The sequence below is a fragment of the Cynocephalus volans genome, chromosome 2 (genome assembly GCF_027409185.1).
Source record: "Cynocephalus volans isolate mCynVol1 chromosome 2, mCynVol1.pri, whole genome shotgun sequence".
Classification (NCBI taxonomy): domain Eukaryota; kingdom Metazoa; phylum Chordata; class Mammalia; order Dermoptera; family Cynocephalidae; genus Cynocephalus; species Cynocephalus volans.
The window spans coordinates 55,305,591-55,330,752 of NC_084461.1; the positions used below are offsets into that span (position 1 = coordinate 55,305,591).

Genomic DNA, 25,162 nt, shown 5'->3' on the forward strand with positions numbered 1-25,162 from the left:
AGATTCTGAAGTGGTACATGATCAAGATAGAATTTCGGAAAGGAAAGAGTAGTTAACATCATTGAATGATAGAGAGGACAAAGAGGAAGAGGAGGACTGAGAAAAGGCCACTCAATTTGGATGATACAGGTGCGGTTTCAGTGGAGTATAAGAGGGATAGATTGCAAGAGATTAGCAAGTTAGAGGTTGAAGTAGACTGTACATATAAGCTATTCTTTCAGGAATGAAGTCCATTTGTAGAGATAGTAATCACTTGATTCAAGCAGAGTACAGAGAAATTTGAGCATGTTTGTTTGCTGAATGAAAGGATCAGTCAAGTAGGAGTGCTTAAAATTGTAAAAGAGATAAGATAATTTCTTTAGTAAAGTCCTAAAGCATTGGGTCCCAAACCTGAGTGCATACTGGAATCAACCTGGGGAACTTATTACAAGGGCAAATTCCCAGGCAACATCCCACATCTAAAATTATCATATTCTCTGGAGGTTTGTCTCCTCCATTTTTTTGACAAGTTCTTCCAAAGATTATGATGTATCCACAGGACAAACAAGTCACAAAAATTAAGAGTTCTGATGAGAACACTGAAATGACTGACCATAGCATCCAAAATGGATCAAGAGCCAATGGGGCTGGTGGACCATGAACTGTGGTTAAGTAATTGGCTTTCATTATTGTGAAAGTGAGTGCAAGTTCAGTGGGAATGAAAGACTTAAAAAGATAGTGGATTTTGGTTAGAGAGGGAGGTTTCAGAATTCAGGATCTTGGAGGTCAATCAGACACACAATGTGGATGTATCTGTCCGATGTGGAAAAAAGATAAAGAGGACTGAGTCATGTACATTGATAGTTTGATAACTCTAATATAGGATAGTGGTAAAAGGATATGGGGTTTGGGATCAGGAGGAAGTTCTAAAGGTTGAATCGGTATGGGCCTATCTAGACTTGAGATTTCCCTAAACCTTGGCTTGGATATCTTTGGAGATGTTTTCCAAAGGGGGGGTGCCTGCTTGGGCTTATAGCCTTCTCTGAGTGTCCATGATCAACTCCAGAGTTTGTTGAAAATAGAGTGAATGCCTGACATTCAAAGGTAATACATGCATAGTTTTGACTATTCATAAGTGACCGTATGGGTTCATGACATGAGTATTTAATCATTTTTTCCAAGGTATGAATTTGAATCTCCTTCCCTAAAACTGGCTTTCAGGAACAAGTCATTTGTTCTTGACTTGTAGTGAAGTCAACATTTCTGGCTCAGTTTGCTTTTAACACATGATTATATTAATCATCAGAATACCTCAGCCTGGTAGGTTTCACAGAAGAGGAAATTATATGCCAAAAAATGATATTAAATGAGTCAAAAACTTGAGTTTAAAAATCAAATGAGTTTTAAAAGTTTTTAGCATTGCACCTAGCATGTAATAATTGGTTAATAAATGGTAGTTACTGGTGCTAATTAGGAATTCAATAAAATTTGAAGCCAAATTTTTTGTGTATGTCCAGGTTTCGTGAATAGTATTTATACTTAAAGTTTTGTCTAGATTAGGGTCTCCTTGAATTATTAAACTGAAGCTAGAATATTTGCTATGGAATTGGGAGGACAATAGACCATTTTATCACTTCTTTTCTCATGTTTCATACTTGAACGGGAATATATAGTAATTTATGTTGCTATTATGAAAAATTGCAACTTTTATAATATCCTGTAAGTATGTTTCCATACCACAAGTATACATACACAGAAACAAAGTGAATGAATTACGTTATTCACTTTGTTTTCCTTAGATTTGGTGTACTTAATCAACAGTTCTGTTTTTGCTAAACGACTTTTTTCTCATTATATTGTATGCTTACATAACTGTCTTTTGCTTAATAGTGAAGAGCTCAGAAAAGAAGCAAGACAATTAAAGCGGGAACTCTTAGCAGCTAAACAAAAAAAAGTAGAAAATGCAGCAAAACAAGCAGAGAAAAGAAGTGAAGGTAAGGGCATTTATCAGGCTTATATTTTCACTTAATACTCCTTTTCCTTACCCCTTCTTCCTCTCTCCTCCTCCTTTCCTCCTTTCCCTTTTCCCTTCTTTCTCCTTTTCTCCTCCCTCCTTTCTACCTCCTTGTTTCTTGAGTTGAGTGGTCTTTTTAGTTTTATTTTTTAATACTTTCTTTGGACAGTTAGCCACTAAAATTAACTTTTACCGAGGACATTTGTCTGAGAAGTAAATTCAATGCAGACATGATCATAACTGTTGCTCTTAAGCAAGTTTAATGAGAACTTGAAATCAGGCAAAACTTAAATGTTGCCATATTATATAACTGGATTAAAAGTGCACAGGGATGGAATGTTCATTTTTTTATATTGTGTACTCTTTAGAACATTTTAAAGTGTTGAGCCCTGTTTTAGTCCATTTTGTTTTGCTATAACAGAAATACCAGAGACTGGGTAATTTATAAGGAAAACAGGTTTAGTTGGCTTACTATTCTGGGACAGCTACATCTGGCCTAGGCCTCAGGCTGCTTCTACTCATGGCGGAAAGTGGCAGGGAGCCGGCGGGTACAAGCAGATCACATGGCAAGAGGGAGCAAGAGAGAGAGAGGAGGAGCCAGGGTCCTTTAAACAATCAGCTCTCGCAGGAACTAACTCTTGCAGGAACTAAAAGAGTGAGAACTCACACATTAATCCCGCCTCCCCCAGGGAGAGCATTAATCCATTCATGAGAGATCTGCCCCCATGACTCAATCATTTTCCAACACTGCCACATTGGGGATGAAATTTCCACATGAGTTTTGGAGGGGACAACACATCCAAACTCCATCAAGCTCTATGTCTGGGACTTGTATAAACATTGTATGTTGGTTTTAATAGTATTAAATACCGACTCTTGTTTTTTGTTTGTTTTTGTTTTTACTATTATGTTAAGACATAAAAAATATAAAATATAGATAAAGCTGAATAACACCCTGCTGATATAGGTTAAATATGTTTTTTGCTTCACTGTGATTTTTATTAAGCAAGAATAGCTTCAAAAAAAGCTGTTTCACTGAAAATCTTTCATTCAGTTTAAAACCATTTTATCTATAAAGCATACAATGTTAAGTTTCCAAAGTAATAGCTTAGAAGCCTCAAATCTGTTGGTTTTTAACAATAATAAATTGCATTGTAGATTCAATGAACATGACCAGAAATTTTACTCAGTATTGCCTGTAATGATGTATACTAAATTTAACTTAATAAATTTCCTTCGTACACATATCTTCTGCATTCTTATGCTTCTGGAAAGCTTGAAGTGTTTTTACTACCAGATTCTGTAACAGTCACTGGAGACATATCAAAGAATGAGATACAGCCATTAGCCTTAAGGAATACATATTCTAATGCAGAACATTTGGCCATAGTTGTTGTTATTTATTTTAAGTATCACACGTAATACCACATAACAATTTAAATGGCATAGTTCACAGATTATTTGCACCATATCTCCAGTGACTATTGTAGTAAAGGCATGTACTTCATGAAGAATTGAAAGTCACTGAAATATATATTTGAATGAAACTAATTATTGAAAAATTAACTCACTGTAATGGCACAAATTATAAACTGAATTTAAAAGAAAGGATAAACTTATTTATGACTAGGTAATGTAGGTAAAAAATAACCCACAATAGAAACAAGCTCAATTGGCAATATTAAGATTTGAAAGAAGTCCAATGAGGATTATTTTATTTTTAAGATTATATATAATTTTCCCACCGGACTATTTCTTATAATTAAAAGCATTTTAAATATATGAAACTAATTCTTTTCAACTAGAAAGATCTTTTGCTTAAATATTTTATTCACTTTTGAGATAATGATTATAAATACTGACATATCTTAAGAACTGTGCTGGACTAGGGGCATAAGGTTTGTAACAGATGTATGGTTCTTGCCTCTAGTTCATGATCTAGTTGGAGTAAAAGCAGTAAATAATTACTATAATAGTGATGTATAGTTAAGGCCTATATTAGACATAAGTAGTGCTATGTTTATTTATCTGCCTTTGAAATACTAAATACAATTAGGTAAAGAAAGGTTTGAGTCTTCAAAGACTGATTTCTTAACACAAAAGAGATGATTCTTACAGAGCTTGTTTCGGTCTATTTATGTGAATGTTAACCATGTTAAATCCTTTTTATTCCATAATTAGAAAGGGAATTATATTAATAATTATTTTTATGAATTTAATGTTTCCTAAATCATATAGAAATACCTGGATTTGCCCTAAATCTGAGTGACAGTTAAAAATTAACTTCCAAAAACATTGGGTCATTTGGTTGCTATCATTTCTTTTCTAGTCTCAGAATGGGCCATTTTATTTACTTATTTTTCATTGTTTTATTTTGAATTAATTTTAGTCTTATACAGAAGTTGCAAAAGTAATACAGAGAATTTCCGTATACCTTTAAAGTTAAGGTCTTATACAACCATGGTACAATGATCAAAACCAAGCAATTAATATTGGTACAATACTATTAACTAACTACAGACCTTATTAGAATTTCACCATTTTTCCCACTAGTATTCTTCTTCTGCTCGATCATTCATTCCAAGAGTTCATGTTGTATTTAGTTATCATGTCTCCTTAGGTTCCTCTGGTTTGTGACAGTTTTTCAATCTTTCCTTGTCTTTCATGACCTTGACACTTTGAAGAGTCCTGGATAAATATTTTGTTGAATGTCTATGAACTTGAGTTTGTCTGATGTTTTCTCATGATTGGATTAAGGTTATGCATTTTTTGGCAAGATTACCACATAAATGGTATTCCTTCTCAGTGTATTATATCAAGGGTAGCCTGATGCCTATTGTCTTATTACTGTTGATATTACCTTGATTACTAGGTTAAAGTGGTATGTGTTGAGTTGCTACACTATACAGTTATTCTTTTTACCTTTGAGATTTGTAGGTATCGGAAGAAGACACTTGGAGACTATACAAATACCTTGTTTTTTCTCAAGCTTCCGCCCCACTAATTTTATTGTTCATTGGTAGATATTAGATCTTGCCTATGGGCAACAGTTATTTACTGTGGTGGTCCAATGGTGATTTTCTATAACTATTTCCCTGACTCCTACTACTTTTATTACTTGGAATTCTTCTGTAAAAAAGAGTGCTGTCATCTATTATTGATTTATTTCAATATGGGCTTGTGAATATTTATATTACCCTATGTATTATAATCCCAAACTATCATTATTTATTTTGTTCAACGTTTTTCCAGCTTTGGCCATTGGTAGCTCTATCAGGTTGGTTCCTGTGTCCTTTTAACTTGCCCTCATCCGTTAAGCACTTTCTTACTTTCTGGCACCACAAGATACTCCAGGCTGATCTTGTATTTTCCCTTCTCCGGACCTGTAATCAATGATTTCTCCAAGGAACTCTGGTTCTTCTTATTGAAGTATTATATTTAGAAACAAAGAGCCATTATTTTGGCCATTATTTTGATTCTAAATTTTTAGAATGCTATTAGGAGTAATATTTTATAATCACTACCTTGTTAAAATGCTTAACAAAATTCTTTTTAAGATCTATCTATTATCCATGATATGGATTACCTTTTTCTCAGAATTGTATTTCCTCTAAACTTCCTACGATCTTTTCAGAATGACAAGTATAGCTGATACGATGATGAAAAATGGTTTACTATGAAAGATTTGTGAATTTTAGTAAACACTATATTAAATTTGAAATTCACATTTCTAAGAAGTTTTCAAGTCTAGTAGTACTCCTTTCCCCATGATTAAAAATGATAACATGAGCCATCTCACTACATAGCATTACAGAAACAAAGTAGAGTTTCAGGCATCATTGAACACATGTCAGAACTTAGCCTGTCTTTTCAGTTGACAGATATCCCAAGGTTAGAACTACATGAACTCTGGCAACAGATCCAGAGGTTCTCATACATATTTGCATAGTAAGATCCTCACATGAAAAGAATTTGGAAAGTGTTATTTGACCTTGGCTCTGTAACTTTATGCATCAATTGAGCTGAATACCCTCACGAACCTATTCAGGAAAGATTTCTTGATTGGACTATATGGCTACATATCAGGCTTTTATAGTGTTTTATTTTAGTCCAAGACTAAATTATCTGAGTATTCTGGCAATTCTGAATGATTTGGTCTTTTGAACATTTTATGCTATGTCTAGCAATTTAATTTACCTTTTGGATAGTATGATGTAGCAAATTGTCATGTGATACAGACCTCTCTTCTGTATGAATTTCCATCTGAATGCATGTACCACACCTGCTAAATAGAGAGACTAAAAATACATTAATTTTGGTATTTTAATAGTAATTTTGGTAATAATACTAGATACTTGTTATATGTAACACTAATGGTTATAAGAATGCTTTGGAATAGTATATCCTCTCAAAAAATTAGTAGGGAAGTGTTAAAATTCTTAATTACAGTTACTAGCAGTGAAGTTATTTAAGGCTTTGTGATTCAGTTTTCTTATAAGTCCTGGGATGAAACATGCCTTCTCCACCTCTCAGTTTTCCTGTAAAAAGTAAATGAAATCATGAGAAAACCTTTAATAAATTTACAGTACTGTATAAAAATAATTTTAAATTTGTGAGAAAAAAATATAGCCATTTCTGCTTTCATTTTGTTTCCTATCCAAATCCTACAAATTCAAAATATGAATACTGTATTAGTTGCAGTTAAAGCCTATAATCAATATGGCTGTATGTAAATATGACATAAATTAAAATCTCAAAATAAACTTTCTATGTTTTTCAAAGCTGCGTTTCCATAATGATATTCTTTGTTAAAAGGGTCGCGTGTGAACTTGCGTATGTTTTTAAGTAAAGCTTCTGGTGATATTATTTCCTGGTTTTTTGAATACATCTGATAAGTCTTAACACTTGCTGACTATTGCTACTTCATTTTAGAATCTAATATATTATCTTTGGATTAAAAGCACTTGGGAAGAACAAAAAAGCCTTGTGTTCTAATGCCTGTGCATTAAAATACCTGGTTTTTTCCTTATTGCATGAATGGAGGTCTCCCATTTAGCCAGGTGCTCTAATAGGTATGATACTTTCTCTAGGGATTCTGTGATCTTAGAAAATCACCTTTCATCAAGGGATTAATATTCCATTGGTTTTATAGTCTTTACCTAGGTTTGAGGGCCAGATCCTTAGCCAGATTTGTATAGACAGTTACAGACTTATATTGTAGTCATAGTTCTGTCACATTAGGCGAATTACTTTGAAGTCTGTACCCATCCATTTCTGTATATATAAATTTAAAGATATATAGGATCTGCTATTCTGTATATCACAAAGATGTTGTCAGGTAGTAGATAGAGTTATACTTCTTAGGAAGATACATTATATAAATATAACCTCATAATATTTGCCATTGGTTTGTCATCTATTTACTTTTTAAAGACTTCAGATAATGTATAAAAGTATGCTTCAGTAAATGCAAGAAATAGAATATCAATAAATAAAACCATTATTATAGTCATATAATTAAAAAAATTTTAAATAGCATGAAACTTGACTTTGTAAAATTCAAAACAGTTGCATTTCTTAGATGAATACAGAATCTGCAGTAGGCTCCAACACCCCTACTTAGGTAAACAAGGAATGTGGTGTTTTACTTTAGATACCAGCAATGTCAAAAGAGATGTACTGCAGGACAATCCTGTTTACAGCCTTGGAGTCTCTCTAGTCCCACTGTAAATCATCCAGGCCTGTGCATAGGATTGTTGTAGGGGATAATAAATTTTGAATAAGATTGATAGTTAATTGGAGATAGAGTTGGTTTCCTGTGTTGGCTCTGTCAAGTTCTTTAATAAACTATGTAATCCTTTTCATTAAATTATGTCTCCAAGTCCTTCCCAGGTTTCTTTAAGTTTTATCATATCAAAACAAGTACCAAACTAAACATGGTCACACAGGAATACAGGTTTGGACATATTCTCTAATCAACTTTAGGAAGATAAGGTGTCAAAGCCTTTTTTCAAATTTCTAAGCAGACAATACTTGCTCTATGACTAGTACCAGAAATAAGAGGAGAAAGGGCAATCTGAGCTTGTAATCAAGAAATTTAAGGTCTCTTCATGAAACACATCCCTGAGTCGCTTAGTACCTCTCTAGTTGAACTGGGCCATTTCAGGTTTCTCAAACTATCTTTTTAATATTGGATTAAGTCAGACTAAGGACTCTCAGGCTTGATAGATAGGTTGTGAAAGTAAATAGTTTTTGACTACTTTTCATGTGTCTAACATATAATGTTAACCAGCTTAATCTTGGTTTTTATAAGAAACAGAAACCCTTTTGGAATGTTAGCTCTGTTTTGCCTAATACCACATCGAATAAATTCTTCTCATTCAGCAAACTCGCCGTTTTATCCAAAGCAGTTAACTTTCTTCAGGTCATCATTTTTTTTCTTTGAGTCATCATTTTTTTCTTGGAGGCCGGAAGTGTCAGACCTGTTTTTCCCCATAATCTACACTCAACCTATGTGCTAATTTTTACTTTATTTACATGGAAAAGTGAAAGTATCTTTGCACTTGATTCATAGACAGCCTCTCAAGCCACCAGTCATTTTCTGTTTTTTCTTACTTTGGGCATGGTGCTAACAAATTGATAATCCGTTTTTCTAAGTTCAAAACAGATTAAAAAATAATAGACATTAGGGAGAGTATACTCCCATATACATATGGGATATGAAGTGTATCTCAATAATTTAGAAGAGAAAATAAATAAATAAGCAAAAGAAAAAACAGAGGAGAAGCTGACCCATGGACCTTTCTAGCACACTATTTTATTGGGCTTAAAACAATTTTTTTTGAAGTGAAATAGAAAGGCATGCCTAGAGACATCTATTCTGGTAGCAGCAAAAGGTAATAGCCAACCACTGGCACTAGGTAAGGAAACACAAGAACATAGTAGTCAAATATTATGGATGTATTTGCTGTAGATACTTCACTTACTCTGAGAGTGTGTTAGTACCTTTAAAAGATAAAGTTATTGATGCTCATTACAATGACTCTGATTCATAAAGAAAAGTTTAGATGGTATTTATTATTCTTTAGTAATGTAGAGATGGGCAATGATTCATACATAATTGGTAAAAAAAATAAAATAATAATTCAATAGGCTTAATCAGTTAAAAATAATATTCCCTTATCTGGAATATTCAATTGTGTAGAATACCTCATTTACTGGAAGTCCCGGAAAAATAAAACTTTGTTCTATAGCTAGCATAATCAGTCTCTCAAGAGAAATTTTCTTGAACATATTACTACCTTCACATGCTAGAAAGCATGCTATATTATTAACAATATATCTTTCAATAATATAATTTTATAAATAGTAAAGATTTTTTAAATTCTTTTTTTTTTTTTTTTTTGTGACCAGTAAGGGGATCGTAACCCTTGGCTTGGTGTCGTCCGCACCACGCGCAGCCAGTGAGCGCACCGGCCATCCCCATATAGGATCCGAACCCACGGCCTCGGCGCTCCCAGCGCCACACTCTCCCGAGCGAGCCACAGGGTCGGCCCAAGATTTTTAAAATTCTATAGCACATGTAAAGATGTGCATACCCTCACAATTATATGAACAATTTAATCTTTTGATAAAGTGAATAAGAGATGATCATCTTTAGTTTGAGAGTCCACAAAGTGCTTTCTTCTTTTTTGGACAATCCATCTGAAACTTTCTCATTAGCTATCATGAGCAAATCCTGTTGAGCTTTAACATTTTGAACCATACATTACAGGCATATTTAATTTTTATGTGCAATGAAATATAAATTAACCAATCCACATATTTTTATAATGTCTTAAATTCTGGGCCATCTTGCAGACCTCTTAGGGGTTGCTTAGGACTCATCTATTGCAACTTTTAAGAACCAATGTATTCAGGATATCTGTTTGCATCTTTTCAGTGTCTTAATACAGTTTTCTAATAAGCATTCTTTCTGTCTGGTGGATGATGCAATTCCAATGTAGGGAATTTGACAAGGGCCTTTAGCTATATTTTTAATAACTGCTAAACATATCCTATTACTAATATCTGTGCCATTCCTGACCCAGTAAAAATTAGTTGTTAATTGATACAGGTAAATGTTAGTTTTGGGCCATTACTGTCTGTTTAAAAAAAATAAAATAATAAGCTCTATTTTTTATAATTATAAAAGTAACATATACCTTTGCAAGAATATCAGAACTGTAGAAAAGCATAAAGGATAAAAAGAAAGATCACTCCATAATACTTCTGCCAAAGATAACCATGGTTAACTTCATGATATGTATTTTTCTGAACTTTTTTTATCTTCATGCCAGAAACACGCATGTATTTTTTCCCTGTAATATCATTTTATTCTAATTTTTGTTTATAATATGTTTAAAAAAAAAAAAAACTTTCCTATTGAAATTGACCAATAACTCTTAAAGGAGCAACTTGCTTTATGGGTATTTCTTCTTAATTCTTTTATATCAGACAGCATAAGGTATAGAGGATGATGCATGTAAAGACCATTTAAATGTAGTTAAGAGATGAGGTTTCCCACCATTTTCTAGAGTTTAGAATATTTGGGAGCATTGACAGCCAGGGAATCCATCTCCACTGCTGATGAGAATTTTCTATACCTCTCATTTAAAAACAGTCATTTAAAAAATTATTTTAAAAGAATCCTGAGTTGATGTTGTAGTCTGCCACTTCTTCCTTTATCAAATGGCCACTGATAATTCTGCAAGGAAACATTTGAATCAGATTGGATATTTGGAGCCAATATTGAAATAATAACAAATCTGTTTGCTTTAGAAAGTGAAAGATAATAAAGGGTGAGTGTGTGTGTGTGCGTGCATGTGCACGCACATGTGCACATGTTATGTTTTATTGTTTTGTTTTGTATTTAGATTGTCTCTCGGGCCGAGCCCGTGGCGCACTTGGTAGAGTGCTGCGCTGGGAGCGCGGCGACGCTCCTGCCGCGGGTTCGGATCCTATATAGGACTGACCGGTGCACTCACTGGCTGAGTGCCGGTCACGAAAAAACGACAAAAAAAAAAAAAAAAAAAAAGGTAGATTGTCTCAAGGGGGGTACTAATATCCTCATTAAAAGTTTGATTATAACCAGTGTTACAATTTGAGAATAGAGTTGTTAACTTTTCCAGACTGCTGTCAAAACTTTGTTTTAAGTAAGATGTTTTTCTTTTATGTGACATTTTCTGAGGTTTTGCCAAAAATGACATCAAACATATAATTCATCTGAGTGCTGAGTTTCTTCAACATCTTGCAGCACTTAATCAAATTTGAAAAAGATATTCTTTTCACAACTTTATAGTGTAAACCTGTAAATATGCTGCATTAAAACTTACTTTGGACAGTTTAATCTGCGTGGTATTAGGTTGATTTTTTTAAATGATTAATGCAATATTCTGACAGTTTTAAATGGTTATATTTTCAAAATTCTTCACATAAACTTGGCAGATGGTACAGTTGCAGCTTTTGCATATTAGTATTTTTTCCACACAAAAATCAGATCATCCCTAAATTATATTAATTGCTACGTTAAAGAATTTGAAATGCCAGAAAGGACAAGAGGAATAATGAAGTTCTCAGAACTAACAAGTTGTCCAAATATTTAAAAAATCATTAAGAATTTATTTTGATATACAAAAAATATTTTATATTGATTGATTTTTTTTTTAAAGAAAAGAAAAAAATGACCACACTGGAATATAAACTTGTTTAAAACATTATGCTACAGTATGTTTAAAATGTGAAAGTAAGCCAGCCTGAAGGAATGTGTTAAGCATGAGAAACTCTAATATTTAATGTGCTTTATTTATATTGCATACTTCTGTGCAATCATCACAGTTTTGTCCTAAAAGGATTATCTGACCCTACCTCTCCATTATATACATAGGATTCCAAAGCCAGCCAATTAAGGGGCTTACCCAACATCACACAGCAAGGGAGTACAACTAGAACTCAGGACACCTAGGTTCCAGTTCAGTGTTCTTTCCTCTGCTCTGTTCTTCAGTTTGATCCAACCTTTAGTAGATGCAGTCTTTAAGGTTTTAATGGCATTTGTTTGGTTTTGGCTGGAATAATTGTTTCTAAAACCCCCTCAGCAAAATCAAAGTCCTTTAGAGATCACATTATTACCATAAACTTGTGTCTTCTCAAAGATTAAACATTTAATTTTGGAATGAATGACAAAAAATGTTAATGTTATGGAAAGCATCAATTTTTTTGCGACATGACAGACTATGAGTCCAAACTGATCGTCCCACTGAAAACAGCTAAAAACATTGCATATAATACAAAAATATCTTCTCATATGTTCTTATGACCCGCAAAAATGCAAGAAATACATAAATAAGGGAACAAGTAAAAGTGTGAACTAAGAGAAGTAAAGGGAGCATTAGGTCTGACATTAACCCTAAGGACATTTGCTAAACTTGGTGCACTAGAACATTGTTTTGTGAGGTACTAAGTACTTCCCTACAGTTGGAGGCCCAAAGGACCCCATTCTTATTGACAAGAAGAGTTAGAAATAAGCAGGGTCACCTCACCCTCATCAAATGACTATAAGGAAAACTGCTTATCTTGAATCATGGCACACAATATTTGGGGTCAGGGGAATGTCCTGGGAACTCTGGCAACAAGGCAGCCATCTCATCAGTTTGGAGCTCAAATTCACCCTGCCTGAGTGGTCTCAAAATCTTCTAGCCAAGAATTTAGTTTGAAATAGTCCTGGATCTTAAGTACCCCCAAAGCCTGATACACGTGAACATAAATCCTTTTAGGAGGAACCTTCTTTCATACCCAGTCCTCAAAGAAAGTAAAAAAGAAAATGAACAGCTCATAGTTAACACACAGACAAACACACACACACACACACACACAGAGAATTCAGACACCCTAACCAAAAGCTAGTAGAAACCTCAGGCCACAGAATCAGACCCCCAAAAACTTTAGATTTTATTCAAACACTAAATGTTAAATAAATATATTTGTTTTAAGAAATGATAGGCTTGAAAATATAAAGAACAAGCAGATTTTTTAAAAAAGGAAATCTAGAAATGAAAAATATAAAGTTGACATGAAAAACTCAATAGATTTTGAAAGAGGAACAGGTAAAAGGACATGAAAATCAACTACTTTATATATTGAGAAGTTAAAATAAAATAAAATAAAATAAAAACTTAATAGATTTTATAGCAAATTAGACATGGCTAAAAAGAGCCTCAGTTAATTAAAAAATGGAGTTGAAAAAATTATGTAGAACTCAGCCCAAAAAGAGATAGAAGACCTGAAAGAAGAGGAAGAAGATCTAATAAATGTCTAAATCTAATTTCAGAAGGAGATCAAAGGGCATGATAGCTGAGAATTTTCTATAACTAATGACAGAGATGAATTCACAGAGTAATGAAGCCTCCCCAAAACTAAAAGAGGATAAATAAAAATAAATCCAGACCTAGTTACATTATGATACTTCAGAGCATTCAACATGAAGAGATCTTAGCAGCCAAAAAGAAAAACCGTGACCCTTAAAAAAAAGCAAGAGATGATTTCTCAAAAGCAACAAGTGAGGACATAGGCAGAATATTATCTTTTTTTTTTTTTTTTTTTTTTTTTTTTAAAGATGGCCGGTAAGGGGATCTTAACCCTTGACTTGGTGTTGTCAGCACCACACTCAGCCAGTGAGCGAACCGGCCATCCATATATGGGATCCGAACCCGGGGCCTTGGTGTTATCAGCACCGCACTCTACCGAGTGAGCCACGGGCTGGCCCCAGAACATTATCTTTAATGTACTGAGCGAAAATGTTCTTCAGACAAAAAATGAGAGGCTTTGCTACCTCAAATCTTCACTAAGGGAAATTCTAAAGCATGTACAAGTACTTTAGGTAAAAGATAGGTGAGCCCAAATGGAAGATCTGCAGTGCAAACAGTAGTAAATATATGAGTAAATCTAAATAGACATTGAATGAATAAAACAATAATAATAACGCCTTGTGTTAAAAATAAAGATAAAATTAAAATACATAACAATGTGGCATATAAATTCAGGGAGCAGGTAAAAGGAGTTTGGAAAAGCATTCTATGGTCCTTGTATTTTATGGGAAGAAAGTAAAGATACAAGTTAACTTTGGACTTTAACACATTAAATATGCACGTTAATATTTTTAGGAAAACTACTACAAGGATAGGAAAAGGTCATTAACTTCCAAACTAGTAGAGGAAAGATAGAATTAGAAAAACAAAATCAACCCAAAAGGAGATAAGAAGAAGAGAAAAAGAAACATAGACTGGCAAGACATTTAAAAAAATATGGCACAAAATAAGATGTGAGAAGTCAAATACAGATCTATCAATAATTGTATTGAAATCATGCAAAAGGTCAATTGCTTCACCTAAAAGACCAAGTTTGTCACACTGCACTGGACTGAAAAAGAAATTTAATCATATGCTACTTACATGAGAAACACCTTAAATATATTGGACAATCAAATCTTTATGGGAAAAAGTATTATTGTGGATAAAGAGGATCCCTATGAAATAACAAAACTTGTTTACCAGGAAAATTTAACAATCCCAAACTTGAATCAACCTAGCAACACAGACTCAAAACGTGTGAAGCAAACAATGAAAGACCTATAATAAGTAAGCAAGTTCATCACAGTGGGAGATTTTAATATACTTCTCAGTAACTCAGTAAACAAGCATATAAAAAAATTAATAATGTAGAAGATTTGGACCACTCAACTAAGAAGCTTCATGTAGTGCACATAAAGAGAATATTACAATCAATGGCTTTAGAATATACATTCTTTTCTAGCACTCTTGAAACATATATGGGAAGTAGCCACATAGTGGACCATAAAATGAGTTAGACAAGTTTCAGAGAATGGTTTTCAAACACACTACATTCTCTGATACGATGCAGTTGTTAGGAATTGGAATTGGTAACAACTGATTTTTAAAAGTTACTGATTTCCAATTATGTTAATGAAGCTTTAGCAGTACTTAGAATCTTACAGCTTTACTTTAGATGCTAATATTTTGGGCAACTACTATCAAAGTACCCCCATGTAAAGCTTTAAAAAAGAAAAGGAGGCAAAATTAACCCCATGTAGTAGAAGGAAATAATAAAGAGCAGAAATTAGTAAAATAGAAACAGTTTTTAGAACTGGGTTATAATAATTAAAATGACCAGTAGTATAACTTCTTAGTCCCTTACACATAGTAAATAACCAGAAAATTGATTTGATTTAGTTGTATTGGACATTTGTCACTTGTGCTTTCCTGGATATCCTAATACAGGGAAAGCAAATCTACTTGCTATGTACAAAGAATACCATAAGGAAAGTTTCTTTTAATAGTGCTAGTTTTATGAGCTACAAAAGAAGTTAAAAAAGAGAGAGGGAGAGAAAGGCAGACTGAGAGATAAAGACTCAAAAAAAACCATGTTTAAATAAGATTGGGCATTATTTCTCATACAGAACAATCCATGGATGAACACTTCAGGGCCTGCAGGTCATTCGAGGACCCAAGTTTTTTTTCATTTTGTTTTTCTGCCATCCCCTAAGGTGTTATCATTGTCCACATGATTGAACCTGGCCCACCTCCATGTCTGTGTTCCAGCAAGGGTGAACAGGAATGAGTGAGTACCAGAAAAGTGACTTCATCTTTGAGATGACCCAGAAGCACAGAGCACTTTGGCTCATATCATGTTATCCTGAAATCACATCACCACATCTAGCGGTAAAAATGGCTGGGAAATGTAGTCTCCAGTTGCTCATCCAAGTGCCTGGCTAAAACTTAACGTCAGGGGTGGGGTTGTGGGGTTGGTGTTTTAACTGAAAGGTAAAAGGGGAGACTAAATTCAGGGAGAAATTTAGAAATTTAGCAGATTATCTTATATAATATAAACAAAATCCTAGGAAGAACCAAAGAGGTAGAAGTCCCTTTGATCAGGAAAAGCTTGACCAAGTATCTGAGCCATGTTTTGAGAGATAAGATTCCACTGCAGAATGAAGGGCCATAAATAAACAGCAGTTGGAAAGGTGCCCTGTAGGGCAGGAGTCATAGATTCATCTCTGTGTGCCTGGTACTTGGTACAATGACTGGCAAAATAATAGGCACTCAGCAAACATTTGCTGAAGGGATGAACAAAATTGGCTTTTATTCAAGTGGATATTATACAATTTATAAGATAAGGAGAAAGAGAATGAGAATGAAGAAAACTCAAGATAAATTTTTTTGAGTTTGAATCCATAGAAAAATGAAGACACAGGTGCACAAATAATGCGCAAAGTAATTTCAGATAATAAAAGCTATGAAAATAATGTAAAACTGGACAATGTGATATAGTGGTGTGTATCAGAAATGGTCCAGTCAGGAGACAGACTCCACAAACGCAAAGAAAAAGAAATTTTTAATAACTTTATTGAAGAATAATGTCAAGTGAGCAATTTGACATGTTTTGATATATGTATATTACCACAATCAAGACAGTGAACATATCCTTCAAGGCCCAATATGGCTCATGTCTCCTGGCAATCCCTCTCTCCAATGCCCTGGCAACCACTAAAGTCTTTCTATCACTATAAAGTAGTTTGTATTTTCTAGAATCTTATTTAAAGGGAATCATATACTGTATGTATCCTTGTTTGTCTAGCTTCCTTCACTCAGAATATGTATTTTTAGATTTATCCATATTATGTGTCATTAGTTCATTGCTTTTATTGCTAAGTAGTACTCCATTTTATAGATATACTGCAAGATTTTATATAGCTATATGCTTTTATTTCTCTTGGACAAATATCTGGAAGTGTAATGGCTAGATCATTTGATAGGTATATGTTTAATTTTTTAGAAACTGACAAACTTTTCTAAACTAGTTGTGCCATTTTACATTCCCACAAGTAACACATGAGATATCCAGTTACTCCATATCCTCATTAACACCTGGTTTGGTCACTCTTTTATTTTAACCATTCTAATAGTTCGCAGTGTTACCTTGTGGTTTTAATTTGCATTTCTGTAACTAATAATGATGTTGACTATCACGTTGTGCGCTTATTTGCCATCTATATATATATTCTTAGGCTCAGCGTCTATTTAAATCTTTTGCCTATTTTTTTTTTTATTGTGCTGTTTGTTCAATGCTATTGAATTTTGAGAGTTCTTTATGTACTCTGGATACAAGTCTTTTATTGAGACATATGATTTGCAAGTATTTTCTCCCAGACAGTGGCTTATTTTTTCTTCTCATAACAGTGTCTTTAAGAAATCAAAACCTCTAAAATTTTGAGGGAGTCTAATGTATGAACTTATTTTATTTTAGATTGAATTTTTGGATCTAGGGAATCTTTGCCTAGTCCATGTTCACAAAGATCTCCTATAATGTTCTAGACATTTTTGATGCTACTGTAAGTGGTATTATCTCTTGACATTAATAGACTTAATTTTTTAGAGAAGTTTAGATTTACGGAAAAATTAAGCAGAAAGTACAGAGATATATACCTCCCAAATACCTCCCGCCACCCCCATTTCACTCATTATTAACATCTTGCATTAGTTAGGACTTTTGTGCCTGGCTTCTTTCACTTAGCATACTATTATACTATTTTCAAGGTTCATCTACGTTGTGTCATGTACCAGTACTTCATTTCTTTGTAATCAAATAATATTCCATTGTATGGATATAGCACATTTTGTTTATCCACTAATCAGTTAAAGGATATTTGAGTTTTTTCCAACTGGCTGTTATGAATAATGCTGCTATGAACATTCTTATGCATCCACTCTGCTTTAAACCCTCACCAGCAGTCTCCTCAAAGGCCATCATGCTTCTATAAACAGTTTATTTAAGACTCTTCAAGCTTTCATTAACAACTTTCTCAAAGTCCTTCCAGCTTCTGTCCACAGCAGAAACCATGCTCACATTTTAGGTTTTTGTTTAGGGCAGCATCCCACTTCCAGATTCCAAAATCTGTGTTACCCTATTGCTGTGTAACAAATTACTCCAAAACTTAGTGGCTTAAGAAAATAATTATTTATTATTTCATAGTCACTAGGGATCAGGAATTTGGAAACAGCTTACCTAGGAAGTCTTACAACTTGAGGCTATTGGCAAAATGTTGGCCGAGGCTGTAAATCTGAAGGCTAGAGAATCTACTTCTAAGATGGCTTCCTCACTGGCTGTTGATAGGCAGCTTCCACTCCTCACTGGCTGTGGTGGGATGTCTCAGTTCTTCACCATGTGGTACTAGTGCTGCTTTCATGTCCTCATGATGTGGTATCTGAGTTTCCCCAGAGCAAGTGATTCCAGTATTGAGGCAGGGGTTAGGGGATTGTGTGCAGTGAGAGCAAGCAGGCAGGGGTTGGGAGTCAGGAGAAAGCTGCAGTGCCTACTATTAACTAGTCTGTAAATAGTAACACATGTCACTAATCCAGCGCACATTCAGGGAAGGAAAATTAGGCTTTATCTTTTGAATCCCTTCAAAGAATCTGTGGACATAATTTAAACTACCACAAATAGCAGCTCAGAGATCTAAAACTGATTGATAAACATACTGAACACAGAAGGAAATACTGCATGTTCTCACTTATTTGTGGGAGCTAATAAAAATAAATAAATATACAAACAAACAAGGGGAAAAAACAAGACACAACAATCACAATGAACTTGTTAAGACAAGTGAACAGATGTGATGTTGATGGCGGGGAGAGAGAGAGAGGAAAAGGAGGAGTTGGTGGGATGTGAAAATCAACTACATTGTGTATTGATAAATTAAAATAAAATTAAATAAATAAATAAATATCATTTGCCTAAAATAAAACTGATCGATAAACATACTGAACACAACCATGTCTCAGATAAGGGTTACAATAGATGACTTCCTAAGATCTCTGTCAGTTCACAATAATTTGATCATAATACACTATACACAATCTCAAGATACTAGAACATCTCTATATGTTTAAACTACTAATAAATACATATCTTTTCTGTTAGTCAAGCTTTATGATACCACCTGCTCCTCACTCAAGCTAAGACGTCCTTAATAGGAACACATTACTTATCATTAGATCAGGTCTTTCAGCCGCTTCCTACCCCACTTTTCTGGCTTCTTGTCCATGCAAGACCAGTTCCTTTACTTCCTATCTTTTAGGGCAGTAGTCTCCAAAATGGTACAAAGATGATCCATTAGAAGAAAAGAAGACAGTGTCTGAACTTGATACTAGTAATGCATATGTAAAAATTTACATAATTTACAAATAAATATGTAAATTTTGAGGGTAAATGCTCAAATAAGGATACACGATCAAAAGTTTAAAGAGAATTTTTCTGGATATAACACTGAAATTCTGTTCACACGTTAGACATTTCTCTGATTACCTGAAAACTTGAGGGTTGATTCTTGGCTGCCTGCCCTTTCCTCTTTCCATTTTAACCATCATTCCATTTGATTCCTTTCTTGTTCTTTGTCCCATTTGACCAGCTTGGACCATAGAGCACTGTCTAATGCACATACATCATCTCTGTCGTGTTGTAACAGAGTAAAACCTTTCACTATTTTACAAATACATGCAAATATTAGTATACATTGTGGCATTAAATGAGACATATGGTTTAGTGATGAGAGGGTGAGGTAGCGTAAGGAGTCTTTTGCTTCTGGTAAAGGTGGACAAGGTAATTTGGACTAAATTAGAATAACTAGAAAAGCTGAATAATTTTTCTTTAATTTTTTTAAATATTGAAGACATCAGAGAACTAATAAAGTGAAAAATTTCAAGACTAAGAACCAATGGAGGTTTGGGGCAACTCTCCCCTTAGGAGTATTTGCTGAATTCAGAGGGCATAGTGGTAAGTCTAAAAGGTGGTATGGTGTTTTTGACAGCCTCTCGAGGATAGGGGATAAGGACTGGAGTCCAGGGCCTGGTAAGGGGATGTTTATGAATACGTCTTACTTTGGATGTATGTTTAAAGCCTTTTCTCTAGTGGAAAGGCCTGTGTAGGTATATAGCTTCAAATCACATTAGTCCCTGAAATTGGATTAGGATGATCCAGGATTGGCACTGGCAGAAGCTAAATGTAAATTCTCACTGGAGGAAAATAATATCATTCCAGACATTACATTTTTCTTTAAACAGTTTGGCAAATGCAATGTCCAGCATACAATAAACAATAACCATGTGTACAAGGAAACAAAATCAATTGACTAAATAACAGAAACAAAATAACAATAAATAACAATAAAAAAGCAGAAACAACAAAGCAGAAGAGTTCTAAAGGGACTCCAGATACTGAAATGATCAGAAATGGACTTTAAAATAAATATGCTTACTTTGTTCAAGGAGTTTAAAGACAAGATTGAGTAAATATTCCTCTCAAGAAGTTTTTTTTTTAAAGAACAGAAAATTAAACGAATTTTTAAAAAGGGCATAATTGTAGATCCTATCAATATTAAAATGTTCTCAAGAGGCTACTAAGAAATACTGCATCTTATCAAGACTAATCTCAAAAGAAGTAGAATTCTGGATGTTATTTCTAGAGAAATCAAATCTATATTTTAAAACTCTCCCAAATAACACCAATCTATAGAAATTCTTCCAGAGAATAGAAAAAAGAGGGGGCAATTTGCTATTTAACTTATGAAGCCAAAATAACTTTGATAAGAAAACCTGGTAAAGACATTATAAGAAATGAAAGTTATAGAACATCCTCCTTAAATTCAAAATAAAATACTAGCATATCAAGTGAGATAATATTTTAAATGCATAATACATCCTGACCAATTTGGATTTATTCTAGGAATACAAGTTTGGATTAACATTCAAATCAACCAATATAATTTATCATGTTAATAGGATCAAAGGAAAATTATCATTTTGATGGAGAAGAGCATTTAATAAAATTCAACATGCACTTATGATTTTAATAAAATGTTCTAACACACTAGAAATAATAGTATTAACCTATTAAAAAAACCCTACAATAAATATCATACATAATGGTGTGGGTAAGATATGTCATAAGATGAGGACTCACACTTTAACCTCTTTTATTCAACATTATTACAGTGGTAAATATTTACTGGAGTTCCTAGCTGGTTTAATAAGACAAGAATTAGAAATGAAAAGGTTTGGAAAGGAAGAAACTATTATCTTTCTCAGATACAATTATATACATTCAAAATCCAAATGAATCTATAGACAAATTGTAAAATTAATGTTAGTATACAAGATAGCATCATATAAATTCATTATACAAAAATCAACTGTATTTTCCATATACAAGTAACAAAGATTTAGAAATGAAATTTTAAAAGAGATTCTGTTTACAGTAGCATAAAAATGCCAAATATCTTGGAATAAATATTACACGTTTAATAAATTTTACAAACACGCAGGACACAGAAAACCTCAAAATCTTATTGAGTAACATTAAAGATGATCTAAAAAATGGAGGGATATACCATGTTTATGGATTGGATAGATTCACTACTGTAAAGATGTCATTTTCCCCAAACTGTTCTATAGATTAAATCATGCGATTTCAATTAAAACCTAACAGGTTCTATAAAACCTGTAAAGCTTATTCTAAAATCTATAGGAAAATCTAAGCAGCTAAGACAGTCAAAAATGACATAAAGACAAAAATCAAAAGTGAGAAAGACAATTCTCTCTGTCTGATATCAATTCTTATTATAAAGTTAAGTAATTAAGACAGTGTGCAATTGGTGCAATGACCAACAAACAGACATGTGAAATAGAATAGAGAGCACAGAAACAGCCCCACAGCTGTAAAAGGTAACATTTCAAAACAGTGGAGAAAGGATAGTATTTACAGTGACAGTACTGGAACTACTGGATTATTAATTTGAGAAAAGAAATATTTGACTGACCCCTAATTCACACCAGACATAAAATCCAATTCCATTTAGACTTTAGATCTAAATGTGAATGGAAAAGCAATAAAACTTCTAGAAAATATTTTAGGAGAATGTTATTATGACCTTGATATAGAGAGTTAAGGATTAGGATACAAAAAGAATGAATCATAAACGGGAAGTTTGTTAAATGTTTACTCTGTTAAAATTGAGAACCTCTGTTCATCAAGACACCCTGAACATGATTGAAGAGGCAAGCCACAGAACAGGAGAAGAAATGTACAACATAGCCAGGATATCTAAAGAACTATTCTAATCAGTGAGAGAAAGAAATAACTCAAAGAAATATAGGCAAGTGACTTTAATAGTTACTTCACAAAGGAAAATACCCAATTTCCAATAATCAAGAATATTTGCTCAACTTCATGAGTATTCAGGAAATGCAAATTGAAACCAAACTGCACACTCTCCATGATAGCTAAAAAGAAGACTTGACAATATCAGTTGTTGCTGAGAATAAGGAGAATTGGGACTCTCATCCTCTGGCTTTGGTAGTGTAAATTGATACAACCACTTTAGAAAACAATAAGCATTTTTTGCCAAAGTTAAAAATATGCATACTCTGTGACCTGCTGATTCTACCCTTACATACTTTGTCATCAGAAATGTGTACAGGAGTGTTTGTGGTTGCGTTATCCATAATAGCCAAAAACAAGAAAAAACACAAATATTCATCAACAGTAGAGTGGGTAAAAATTGTGGTATACTCATATAATGGAATACTCTATACCAGTGAAAATGAAGGAGTTGTGACTACACACAGCAATGTGGAAAATGTTATAAACATAATGTTGAATAAAAAAAACCAAACCCAAAAGAATATAAATGCTAAGATTTCATTTATATAATATGAAAAAAAAAAAGCAAAATTTAGTAGTGATTTTTTGTTTTAGGTTTGTTGCTTTCATATTACCAAGCACATGCCTGGGGAAAAAAAAATCAATGTTTTATTGTTTTTTGTGTGGGGGAAGAAATGCTCTTTTTTGCACTCTAGCCTCTCTCTATTTACTCAGGACACTCATTCACGTGTTCAGGTACTCTTTGCAAGTGGGTGGTGTGGGCTTATATATTTACAATAGCAAAAATTAAGTAGTGGTATTTGTAGCACATTTTTAAGTGGTAAAACTATAAAAAAAGAAAGTGTGTGATTATCACATAGGAAAAGATAACATTTGCTTTTGTAGGGGAGGAAGAGGTTAGTAATTGAGATGGGCAACAGGTGTGCTTCTGCAGGGCTGGCAAGCCAAAGAATTTCCTGACCTGCCTGAGTGTTCACTTTCTGATAAATTTTATATTTGTGCACTTTTCAGTATGTTATATTTCACAATATATGTAAGATTAAACATACACACACACAAAGGCAAGAGATATGAACAAAGAATTAGATTTTTATCAATTAGATACTTTTATCCTTTTGGCTTCCAACTATGTGTTACTCCCAGACTTTTCTCAGCAGCCTTGTCCTTTTGGCCCTCTCGTCATTGTCACATAACTCAGTTTAGTAATACCAACAATAATAGCAACTACACTCTCATAAACAGCTTACTATGTGCCAGGCTCAATACTAAAAGCTTTACATATATTATTTAATTTAATTCTCACACAACAACCCTATAAAAGTAAGTATTACTATCTCCATTTTACAGCTTGGAGAAATTGATTTAGCCCTTTCCCACAACTGTGGATCTACAAGAATCTGAGTGTTTGGTTTGTCCCATTGCATTAACCTGCAACAGAAAGCCTGTGCTCTTTTCACTCTCTTCACCTGCTTCTCTGGAAGATTTTTGAAGGTTCTCCTTTCTTCTCTAATTGAGAAATAGCATAGCTGAAGTACCATTTTCTTATACCTTTGGCTGTCCCTATTATACAATATCCAAATAACCCAACTCAGATTTACTCACTAAAGACTTTCCCTTTCAACAATGAAGTTATATTTTATGGAGTAATTTTACAAGATTTTCCACGTTAGCTTAAGTATTTTCAAAAAATTTGCTAAAGAATCTAAGATGTAAAATCAAGATGGTGCTATAATTTCTTTCGGTGGTAGATAATATTACAGGATTCTAGTTTTCAAAAGCCAGTGGGGTATCATGGTTAAGAGCACAATCTTTGAAGTCAGATTTAAGGTTTCTTGCCTATAACCAACTACAATTTAAGCCATAGGATGGGATACTTAGCACACAAAACGGAACTAAGCACTGAATAGTCAAGTTTCAGGAAGGTCAGGAAGATTCCAGGGCCTTCAACACAGGAGCTCTTTTACTCTTTCCAGGTTCTATCTTCAGACAACTCATCCTAGCTTCTTTCCAACCTGCTTGAGCACCCAGCCCCCAGGAGGCAGGTACTGACTGAACAATGAAAGGTCACTTTGTCATTAGGGGCATGATCTGTTATCAGAAGAAGGGGTCAGATACACACTAGACAAACAAAAACATACCTATAACATTTGCCCTCTCATAGCCTCAGTTTCCTCATTTGTGAAATGGACGTATTCAGTTGTTTATTTTAAGGTTTAAGTATGTAAAGTATACAGCATCTGAAAAATATGATAACTTTGGTGGCAATGGTGGTAGTAGTAGATTTGTGCTCTTTGTTGGAAGATGATCTTAAGGTTCAGGACTTCAAGTGGTATTTTTGAAGGGTTAATAGGGATGTTATGCCCCTTTCTACTATGAGCTGGCTAAGGAGAAATTCAAAGTCCCCAAGTATGTATAAGGCTTGTATTCTCATTGCTCTGGAAAACTGGCTGTATTCCCTCATAACTATATGACTTAGGGATAGGAGACTAGTTTTGCAGTGTGTTATGATGTCTAGCTCTTCCCCTGTATTGCCTCTACTTCCACCCATGTTCCCAACCGAGGTGTAACCCATCTTCTGTAGCCCTTTCCATATTGTGACTGGAGAAGACACACTGATGCCTTTTGGCATTAGTTGGCATATTTCCTTGTCCAAATAGGGAATTTGGTAGTGTCTTCTTTATATGCATTTTTACATTGACTCCAACTGCTTCAGCAAGATTGAATTCTGTTAGTTTTCCCTTCCATGTGGGAAAAAACCTTCAATCTGATGTGATGGTTAATTTCATGTGTCACCTTGATCAGGTCATGGAATGCCCAGATAGTTGGTCAAACATTATTCTGAGTGTGTCTATGAAGGTATTTGGGGATGAAATTAACATTTGAATTGGTAGACTGAGTAAA

General features: G+C 33.9%; 1 protein-coding gene across 2 annotated transcripts in view; it reads left to right on the plus strand.

Moving 5' to 3' along the window:
• Nucleotides 1–25,162, plus strand: part of CWC27 (CWC27 spliceosome associated cyclophilin) — a 238,606-nt gene that overhangs the window by 115,053 nt on the left and 98,391 nt on the right. For both annotated transcript variants that reach the window (XM_063086708.1, XM_063086709.1), the window contains exon 11: nt 1,870–1,973. In XM_063086708.1, coding sequence (XP_062942778.1) covers nt 1,870–1,973 — 104 coding nt within the window. The remainder of the gene's footprint in view (nt 1–1,869; nt 1,974–25,162) is intronic.